The 11,353-nt window shown below is 31.6% G+C and overlaps 2 protein-coding genes across 2 annotated transcripts; one reads left to right on the top strand and one right to left on the bottom strand.

Annotated features, from left to right (window-relative positions):
* Nucleotides 1-567: 567 nt before the first annotated feature.
* LOC101244192 (protein trichome birefringence-like 33) lies at nucleotides 568-3,454 on the top strand. The gene is made up of 6 exons (XM_004240859.5): nucleotides 568-855; nucleotides 928-1,138; nucleotides 1,850-2,021; nucleotides 2,115-2,314; nucleotides 2,399-2,557; nucleotides 2,640-3,454. The coding sequence occupies exons 1-6, from the start codon at nucleotides 675-677 to the stop codon at nucleotides 2,977-2,979; spliced, it is 1,263 nt and encodes a 420-aa protein (XP_004240907.1). The 5' UTR covers nucleotides 568-674; the 3' UTR covers nucleotides 2,980-3,454.
* Nucleotides 3,455-10,237: 6,783 nt separating this feature from the next.
* Nucleotides 10,238-11,095, bottom strand: LOC138349370 (uncharacterized mitochondrial protein AtMg00810-like). The gene is made up of 2 exons (XM_069299696.1): nucleotides 10,994-11,095; nucleotides 10,238-10,711 (listed from the first exon to the last, which is right to left on the bottom strand). The coding sequence occupies exons 1-2, from the start codon at nucleotides 11,093-11,095 to the stop codon at nucleotides 10,238-10,240; spliced, it is 576 nt and encodes a 191-aa protein (XP_069155797.1).
* Between the last annotated feature and the right edge of the window lie 258 nt (nucleotides 11,096-11,353).

Raw genomic sequence — 11,353 nt, 5'->3', positions numbered from 1 at the left:
AAATAGACATTTATAACTGAATAAGCAAATACATATTTACGAAAAAATGTTTATTCAAAATTAAAGAACAAACGTCAGTTATTGTGGCTAAGTTAAAAATGTATTTATGTATTAAATTAGTGACCATCACTTTGATGGTCACTTTAGAAATAGCTATGTAAAAGGAAATGTGACACCAAGAAATTACGAAAACAATAATAATGTAGTGATGGTAGGAAATTAAAAAAGACAAAAATCAATGCATGGTTTAATATGAATGTTATTTTATTGAAAAAATATAGTTGCCCTTGTCCGTGTTTGGTTCAATCATATTATTATTACCTAAACTGAATATATAAAATGCACTCAACTACTAACTACGTTGCTTAAATAGTGTATAACCCATATATTATTCCTCATGCCCTTTACTTTTATCAATTTTCCTTCAAACCTAATATAACAATGATGATACCACAATCATCATCATAATAATAATAATAATAAGGATGGTAACAAGCAACCAATTTAATAAATTAAGAGATTTAAAATAGTTATAATATATTTTCGGTGTACCAATTTATATGACTTATTTTTTTTAATTAATATAAATTTCAAAACACTTCTTTTTTTTCCTTATATTATCTGACGAAGAAGAAGAAAAACAGAGTCACTCTGCTGCCAAAGGCTTCAAAGCAATGAAGCCGCCTCCCTCTTCTTCTTCGATTGTTCGAAAGAATCGTCTTTCTCCTTTCCTATTCACTCTATTAGCCTTCATTGTTTTTGTCACCATTCTTTATAGTGAGGATTTTAGCTGCATTTTTAGCCAGCTTGAGTATTCTAGTCTATCTGCTCCTCCCAATTCAATCTCAAGAATCAGTAAGTAACTAACTATTAACGCAATTGTACTTCTTTAAAATTGGATGTTGAAATTGAATGTGTTTCTTGTAGACAAGAACAAGAAGTTACCATTTGCCATTGGAGAGACAGAGGATGGCTGTGACGTGTTCAGTGGTAGGTGGGTTCATGATGATAGCCGGCCACTGTACGAGGAAGAGGAGTGTCCTTACATACAGCCACAATTGACTTGCCAAAAACAAGGCAGGCCAGACAAAGATTATCGACAATGGAGATGGCAACCTCATGGTTGTTCTCTTCCAAGGCACGTTTAGATTTTAACTCTATTTTTCTCATATTCGCTATCTAGTTATCATTAGCCCACCAACATATTATTGGACATTAGTTATAGTTATAATTAAGTGACACTTGCAATATAATTCTTTAACTTGATCAAGTTGATGGATCAGGATCACTGGAAGAGCAAAAATTTTCATAGAGTTCAAAATATGAAGGAATAAACACACCAACTAGTCGATGGGCGTTCAACATATAATGTGTATACACAAGCAATAATTTTAATCATTTATAAATAACGTAATTTTCCGTTGAAGAGAGATTCAGACGAAACCCCTAGCTCTTGGTCAGGATGATGTAAGATCTAAGCATTCTGTAGTTACTATTACAATACATGAGAGTAAAAAATAAGTACTTGCGTATATTGTTAGCATATTTTAGAATCCAAACTCAATAACCTTTAAGCTCTGGATCCATCACATACATGTGACATAAAGAGCGAGGCCATGAAGAAAACCCTGAGTTGATTGCTAGTTACTCGCCGCTACCTATTTTTGGTTTTGAGAAATGATTATTGATAGTTAATCTGGTTAATTTCTACATTATACTCTTCGTCTTTGAAAATGTTGGTTTATTGTGTACTTCAAGTTCTCTGTTTCATATTCGGATTTAGAAGGCAAAGATTATGGTATTTCAATGATATGATCAATGATTTAGCTACACTTCCATAATATTGCAGTTTCAACGCGACACTAATGTTGGAAACACTTCGTGGGAAGAGGATGTTATATGTGGGAGATTCGTTAAACAGAGGACAATATGTTTCGATGGTTTGTCTTCTCCATAGACTCATACCTGAGAATGCCAAGTCCATGGAAACTTTTGGTTCCCTCACTGTTTTCACTGCTAAGGTGCTGTCATTTTAAAGTTACATATAAAATTTTATGTCTAGCTAAGTTGATTTTATCAAATGTTTCGTTGCTTGAACCAAATCAATACTGCAGGACTACAACGCGACTATTGAATTCTACTGGGCACCATTTCTTCTAGAATCAAATTCAGACGATGCAGTTGTACATAGAATATCCGATAGAGTAGTACGAAAAGGCTCCATCAATAAGCACGGAAAGAATTGGAAAGGCGCTGATATAGTCGTTTTTAATACTTACCTTTGGTGGATGACTGGCCTAGAATTCAAGATTTTGTAATCATCTATCGCCTTTCATTTCATTCGATTGTGTTTCTTTCCTCTATTTTTACTAATGATATAAACATGAAATTGACACAGGCAAGGGTCTTTTGACGATGAAGTGAAGGATATAGCAATGGTATCGACAGAGGATGCATATCGAATGGGAATGAAGAGTATGCTGAGATGGGTGAAAAAGAACATGGATCCAAAGAAAACCAGAGTTTTTTTCACTAGCATGTCACCTTCCCATCAAAAGTAACAATTCAATTTTCTTCGAAAAGTAATAAAATTTGAGGGTAAAATATAAAATGTATGAATATCATTATTTTTTTTACAGGAGCATAGATTGGGGTGGAGAACCAAATAAGAACTGTTACAATGAAACAAGAATGATCGAGGATGAGAGTTACTGGGGATCAGATAGTAGAAAAAGCATAATGGAAGTGATTGGACAAGTGTTTCGTAGATCAAAGGTGCCGATTACATTTCTCAACATAACACAACTCTCGAGTTACAGAAAAGATGCACATACATCAATTTACAAGAAGCAATGGAGTCCATTAACAGCGGAACAATTAGCGAATCCAGTTAGCTATGCTGATTGTGTACATTGGTGCTTACCTGGTCTTCAAGATACATGGAATGAGCTTTTGTTTGCTAAACTTTTCTATCCTTGATATCATCCACCACAACACAATTTTTATCTACTACTAGTACAGCTAATTTTTCATTCTTCTCCCACATAAAATTGGTCAAAACAAAAAAGAAGAAAAAACTGTGTATAAATGTAATGATTCTGCAAAGATAAAATCTTGCAAAATGTGAAAAAGAATTATTGCAAAGAGAATTGCTTGGCAATATTATCTTTTCCAAGAATTGGAGCATCATTACTTGTCCTATTTGATTTTTGGTTTCATTTTTCCACAAGGAATATAATTCTATTATATTTTCCACCCCAAATTGTAAATAACTATGATATTTGATTGTACGTTTAAGATGAAGTTGTTTTGATGATTGATAAATTGATGTATTAGAGACAATATATATTAAGGTTGAAGCATACATAAAGACAAATATGTGTTAGAGTGAGCAGTGTTCGAGTTTTTGAAGATGAAAAATGCTTCTACTATGAAATAACGCATTCATACCAAATTTATACATACGGTTCTCGAAGTTTTTAATATTTCGTTTCTTGTGTTGGTTCAAAAGTAATATTTTTTCCGTTCTATTTTATATGTCATTTTTTTGTTTTGCACTTGAATTAAGAAATGATGTGATTTTACCCTTCTACCTTTATTTAATGTTTTTTAAAGTCAACTTTATAATAAATGAATATATTTTCAGGATTAATTATGCTTAGAGCTATCAATATTGGCTATTCCACTCATCCGGGCTAATTTATACAGGTTTTGACATTTTATGGGTCAGGCCGGACTAGCTCATTTTTTGTGTGGACCAAAAAATAGTCGAACCAACCCAAAAGCCCGTAGGCTACAGGCTTGTTAGGCTAGTCCATTTTTTAAAAAAATATATATTTTTAAAAATATTAGATTTAATTATAAATTATATTAAAACATTATCATAAATATCGAAAAATAATATTACATGATTTTAATGTTACTATTTGTTCATCAAATCGACAAATAAAATTATCTTTATGATATTTATTAAGTTTTTTTCAAGTAAAAGAATAAATATCTAAATAGAAATATTAATCTAATTGTTTTGAGTTTGGACTCTCTTTAATTTTAAATATTAATATGATACTATATTTTTTAATTAATTGTTATTGGCTTAGGGGGCGGCCCTACCGATATTTATAAAGTCCCATAAATGAGTAGACTTGTTCAGGCCGAGATTAAAAAGTTCTTTTCTTAAATAGGCTCCAAAAATCTTAGTCATTCTTATCAAATCCCTGGTTGGGTCAGGCCGGCCCAACCCCATATTTACGGCTCTAATTATATTACTCTATCAAGTGTATTATTGGCAAAATATGGTAATATATGTATAAATTTTATAAAATGATAAATGTTTTGGTGCAACTATTTATAAAAAAAATGACAAATAAAATAAAATGGAGGAAGTAATATATTGATTACTTTCTTAACTAATTATAGTAGGTATTGTTATGTACTATATGTAAGGAACTTTATTGAGTCACTGAATAAGAAGAGTAGAAATGATATATAGAGGTATGGAATTTTTGGGAACAATTATTAAGGTGAACCTAGAAGTTTAGCGTATGTTAATTTACCGCAATTAATCTTCTTAATTATATATAGTTGCTCAAAAATCTGATTCATTGAGTGCCTGAATAGCGATAGAAGCAAAAATATAGGCCCACTAATGGCATATTTCTTTGATCAGGATTTGTATTTTCTTTTTTTCCTCCTTTTTTTTTGGATATTTTATTTAGCATCCACTTCTTATATAAGGTTTGTTTGGTTTCCTGGAAAATGATTTCATCGAGAAAGTACATTTTTGACTTATTTTTTCATTTTTAATTGGTGCATGAAAAACAGTTCTTGAAAAACTATTTTCAGTGTTTAATTTATTAATAAAAAATATTTTTACTTTTACTAAAGACTAGAAAATAATTTTGAATTGAAATTTAAAATATTTTATATAAATAAATTTATTTTTTTTTGGGGGGGGGGGGGGGAGGGGGTGAGATGGGGTAAAAAAAAACTTTAAATCAAAAATATTTTTTAAAAATAAATTTAATTTTTTTAGGGGGTGGGATTCGCTGGTAGGAGTGGGTGGGATGGATGTAGTCAAAAAGTAATAAAAAATAAATTTTATTATTATTTTTTGATGGGGAGAGAGGGGGGGGGGGGGGGTCGTTGGAAGGGTGAGATGAAATAGTAAAAAATTGAAATTGGAAATGTTTTCTAAAAAAAATTAAATTTTTTTTGGGGGCGGGGGGGGGGGGGGGGGGTGAGGAGGGGGATGGTAGTTGCCGGGGGATTAGGAGTGGGTTGGGATGGAATGGGGGGGAAAATAAAAGTTTGAAATTAAAATTAATTTTTAAAAAGAAATTTAATTTTTTTTTTTTGGAGGGGGTCAGGGTAGGGGTGGGATGGGGTGAAAAACAAAAAAATGAAATTGAAAGTATTTTTAAAAACAAACTCTAAACTATTTTTTTTGGGACGGGGGTGGTAAGGAGCTGGGATGGGTGAAAACAAAAATTTTAAATTGGAAATACTTTTTAAAAACAAAGTTTAATTTTTTTTTTAAACAAAAAATTGTAATTTGAAGTTGGAAGAAAGTTTTGAAAAATATTTTCCTTAACATTTATCCAATCAAACTTGAGAAAAATTTGAAAAACATTTTCATATTTTCCTTCATACCAAACACACCCATAATATTAAACACAAAATGAATTAATAAAAAGCTCACTTGCGTTGAACTTATAATTTAGCCGTTGTCTAATCAGATTGATTCTCAACCCACGAATTGAGAAAAACTGACTCTTTTTTTATAAATGACATTAAATCAATCAAAGCTTCTTTTATTTGAAAAAGAATTGTTCTTCCTTCTCCTTTTAACTTCTTTTTAAGGCATAATACATGTATTGGACCCTAAATTTGACTTCAAATTTTAACTTTGATCTTAAACTTTTACAGTGCACAAATAGACGCTTTAACTATCCAATCTTTTAATAAATAAACATGCGATTCCTACCTGGCAAAATAGGTGAAATGCGCACGAATTCTGCGCGAGTGAGGGATAATTTTCGAGGCCCATAAAGGTAAAAAAATGTTGAAATGACAATTCTACCCTTAATGAATCTCTTTTATATTAATTAAAATTAAATTAATTTTTTTTTTATTTCAAAATGACAAGTAAGATATTTTTTTTAAAAAAAAGACATGTAAAATTTTTAGTTAGTTGGCAACCACTGATTGACTCACTAATACACGTGGCAGTGTTTGCATTTCACGCACTTTGACTCCAAAAATCGCGTGTTTATTTATTGAAAGATAGGATAGTTAAAGTGTCTATTTGTGCACTTTAATTATCATCATTTTCAAGGATTGGAGCAAATTCAATATGATGAATTTCAAAACTTTTCATTAAAAATATATTATTTTGCCTCAGTCATCATTTTTATCATCAATATGGTGCATTGACACTCAAGCTCAATGTCTTATCCATACAAGGCAAGTTAGGTCATAATCTGTGAGACTCGAACTCAATACTGTATCATTATGGTGCATTAAAACTCAGATTGATGTATTACCCTCTTGGTGCGATAGAACATGAATCTACCGTCTTACCCTTAAACGTTTTTTCATTATGGTGCATCCAGACTTTAACCTGATGTCTTACCCTTTTGGTGCCATGAAACTTGAATCCACCGTCTTACCCTTAACTAATGGTATGATAGACCAAAATACAACATGACTTAGCCTTTGAATTTTTCAAAACAATCAAAATAATATTCAAACTCATGCTATTAAAACTTTATACCTTCTTCCATTTAAGATATTTTGTATAGCATGTCATATTCAACCAATAGTAGTATATGCTTTTGGTTCCTAATCAATGTTAGTGACCGAACACTATTGTATTCTAAATTATAAAAAGATTTTAGAAAATACATACCTGATTTTGTGAATCTAATACCTTGATTCTCATAATGAGATCAACCAAAATATGAGCTAAAGAAAAACAAATACTCAATCTCAACTGGCTAGAGTCTCGTGCTGATAACGTGTTATAAAATCAAGCTCATAATAATATAATCATAAAGAGGAAAAGACAAGAGAAGTAGATGAAGGAGAAGACTTTTCTTCTTTTCAAGTGTGTTTCAAATGGTGAGTGATATTTCTATTTGTAGTGTTGAGATGTCGCTCTCAAAAATCATCTAATTAATAGATACATAATTATCTCTTATCGTAGTAGAAGCAACAATTCATGAATCCAATTTGTTTGGATAAATCCAATGGATAATCCACATGTATAATACAATGGATTTATAAGAAAGATCGAATTGCAAACTGATCTACCCAAAAAAATAAAACGTAATTATGAAAGTTGATTTTTAAGTATTTAAAACTTTAAAATTCAAACCAATCCGTACGTAAGAGAATTCAAGGAGGCTACAAATATTTGTTCCTCTATAGGAATGATATAATCAACCGTTTAATTTAAGTTCAAACGATAAATGAAAGATTTGATTTATATATGTAGGTGATACCTAGGGACGTGTTGGCTTAATTAGAAAATTTGAAATTAGACCTCATAATTTCCTTTACTTTCCGAGTAACTAAAGTTTAGGATATATATATATATATATATATATATATATATATATATATATATATATATATATGTATGTATGTATATATGTCTGATCCAAATTATGAAAAAGCAGAGTTGAACAATGAATTTGAGAAAGAAAAATAGAGACAACTTCAACAATTGAAGTTGAGTTAAATAGTTAAATAAGAATAAGTAAAAGGAAAATAAGAAAGTGAGACATGGAAAAAGAAGTAAAGAAATACGCCAGCATATAATTTCCCCACCTCACACAATAGAAGCCCCGAATCCTTATTATTCTAGTGTGTTTATTACAAAATATTACAAGCTAAATAATAAGAAGCATGCTTGAACAAAGCTTGAAAACTCTTATAAATTAAATAGCCTCCAACCACTCCAAAGTCCCTGGCAATTATTTAAGACGATCCACATCCAAACTAAATTTCTGTTAATGCAATACATATTTCAGATTCATATATTACTATAAACACGAATTTAAACCCATGTATTATAAGGCATATTTAGAGATACAACCAACAACACAAAGGAGACAGATTCAATTGCAACATTAAATACCAGAATTCACTATTCAAAACTCATGAATTACTATCATAAAAGATAAGAAATTCAACAATCCCATTTATAGCAACAAGATTAAAGCAACGTACTGTATAAAAGTAAAATTATAAAAGATGTCACATAATTAAACCAAGTCAAAAAGATGGAAAGGAAACAATCGTTTAAGGAAAAAAAAATTATATATATACAAAGGTGCTTCAGTCAATTAAGTACTATATATTAGCAAGTACTATGACTGCCTCAGTTAATTAAGAAAATGAATCACAAATTAGGCATAAAATCAATTACTTTCTTCCATAAACCACAAAGTGTTGTTACTTAAATGAGGTAAGACTACAACATTTTCCATATTGAAGTTGTCGTGAATCTGACATAAATAATCGATTTTTAATTTATTAGCAAAAAAAGATTTTATTTTATTTATTTGACATTCAATAGTTGAGTTTTTGGTCAAAAACATCCTTCGACTATACCGCAAACTTAAACTATATCTTTTAAGTATCATTTTAGAAAACATCATTTAACTAATCCTCAAACTTAAAAACATTCTTAAAGTATCATTTTTAGCAGAAAACATCCTTCAAGTATTTGTAAGTGAACAACTTTCATCCTTTTGCTAGATATTATCAAAAAACTAAGGGATCTTATAAAAAAAAAGAGCAATTAACATGATTATCAACAAAAGTTATTCTGCATAATTTTATTACTTTCTACAAGAAATTCGTGAAAAATATAAAAAATATTAGACACTGTTTCTTATGGAAACTAAAAATGATTAGAAGGTGTGAGCGTACATTATTTGCCTTTTGATAAATTTGTTGGGTTTTATTTGTCCTAAATTTCTTACCATAAATAGGTTTTCCTTTTAAGAATAGGTTTTGGATTGACTAGTCTTTCACTTGTAGGAAAATGTTTAGGACTCTATAAATAGAGACACGTTCCTTATAACTTAATCAGCATTCACAATGTAGTCTTAATGGCTTTGAGAGTTTTGGTTAGGGGGAGAAATTGTGGGTCACAAGCTTGATACGTTATCACTTGTGTGAACCTCCCATGTATTCTGAGTGAATTTGGTTGAGGTTGTTTCCCTCTGTATTTGTACTCTCATATTTATAGTGGATTGATCATCTCCTTTGTGGACATAGGTCGATTGACCGAACCACGTTAAATTTTTGTGTCTTTTGGTATATTTCTCGTTGTCTTCTTACTCGTGGTCTTTCGAGGTTTGCATTGGTAGCTTCCGTGTTACACCTGCTTATTTGTGGTCCTAACAAAATTCACCGTTGGAGAGTCAATATGAGTTCTTCTAGGTCAATACTAGAGCTAGCACAGAGAGAGTAAATAATTGTTTGTTATATTGACTTAAAAAGGATGTATTCAGAATGATGTTTACATGTTGAGTACTAGCTACTATTTATAGTCTAACTACATTTAACTAATCAGTTAACATTCTAATTAACTAGTAGACATTCTGTTATTAAAGAATATCAACTATACATTTTCAGCTTATACTCTAATTAGCCTTTCTCTATGATCATCTCAACATCTCCCTTCAAGCTAGGTGGCATAAACACATTCAAGACTCCTAGCTTGGACAATAAATGATAGTGTTGATAGCCTCCAATCCCTTTTGTCAACAAATCTGCTTCCTGCTCAGTTCTTGAAACATGCTCTGGGTGTATCAGCCCTTGTTGTATCTTCTCAAATGAAGTGACAATCTACATCTATGTGATTTGTCCTCTCATGAAACACATGATTGTTTGCTATCTGTATGGCTGACTTACTATCTGTAAACAACTGAATAGGTGTGGAAATTTCAATTCCCAGACATTTAAACAACCCAACCAGCCAGATTAGTTCAGATATTGTCAAGGCCATGCTCCTATACTCTGTGTTGTACTTCTAGCTACTGTATTTTGTTTTCTAGACTCCTATGATATCAGGGTTTGTCCAAACTTCACTATGTAGCCAGTTATAGACCTTCTTGAGTTTGGGCAACTTGCCCAATCATCATAAAAAAATATTGCCAATACACCCTTGCCTTCTGCATGCATTAAAATTCCAAGTCCTGCTCATTTTTTATGTATCTGACTACATCGTATATGCTGCCTCTAAATGAGACTTCTTAGGTGCCTTCATGAATTGTCTTAGAGTTTTAAGGCTATAGGCAATGTCAGGCCTAGTTAGTGTCAAATAATGCATCCTTCCTATCAACTTTTGATAACCCCTCACATCTTGTAGTCGTGGATCTTCTTTGAGACCACACTGTTGATCATACCCCAAGCTTGTAAGTTTTATATTTTGTTCAAGAGGTGTAATTTCTGGTTTGCAGCCACCTAAACGAACCTCATCTATAAGTCCTAAGGCATATTTCCATTGGCACAACAAAATTCCTTTCTGGTGTCTGCATATCTCCATTCCTAGGAAATACTTCAATGGTCCAAGATCATTAATCTTGAAGGTTGCATGTAACAAATATTTTGCCTCTTGTATGAATGCTTTGTCGTCTCCAGTAATTAACAAATCATCAACATAGACAAGAATGATCACTTGATTAGAATGTCTCTTCAAAATAAACAAAGAGTAGTCATATTGACTCTGAACAAAACCAGATAATAATAAGGCATTTGTGAGCTTTAGGTTCCATTGTCTAGATGTTTGTTTAAGACCATATAGGGATTTGAGGAGTCTGCATGCCTGATGCCCCTCTTAGCTACCAAATTCCAAAGGAAACTGCATATACACCTCCTTTTTATAATCATCATATAGGAAAACATTATATACATCAATTTGAAATAGAGGCCATAGGTTCATAGCAAGTAAAGCAATAACAACTCCCGTAGTTACCATCTTAACTACAGGAGAAAAATTTTCTTGATAATCCAAGCCATCTTGTTGGTTAAATACCTTAGGCACAAGTCTAGCATTGAATCTCTCAACCTCCCCCATTAGACTAATATTTGATCTTGTTACCCATCTACATCCATTAGGCATGCATCATTGTATGATTGCATGACAGAAATCCATCTAGGATCCTTTAAAGCTTCTTCGTAAGATGTAGGCTCAACTTCAGAAGAAACAGCAGCTAAAAAAGACTGACACTTAGAAGAAAGAGAGGAATAATTCACAAACTTGGATATAGAATAAGCACAAGAAACATTCCCTTTCACTGGATGAATAAAGTGCTGAAGCCAAATTGGAGGCTTC

The sequence above is a fragment of the Solanum lycopersicum genome, chromosome 6, assembly GCF_036512215.1.
Source record: "Solanum lycopersicum chromosome 6, SLM_r2.1".
In the NCBI taxonomy this organism is placed as follows: domain Eukaryota; kingdom Viridiplantae; phylum Streptophyta; class Magnoliopsida; order Solanales; family Solanaceae; genus Solanum; species Solanum lycopersicum.
Note: the sequence above shows the minus strand (reverse complement) of the source record. Positions and strands in the feature narration are given on the sequence as shown.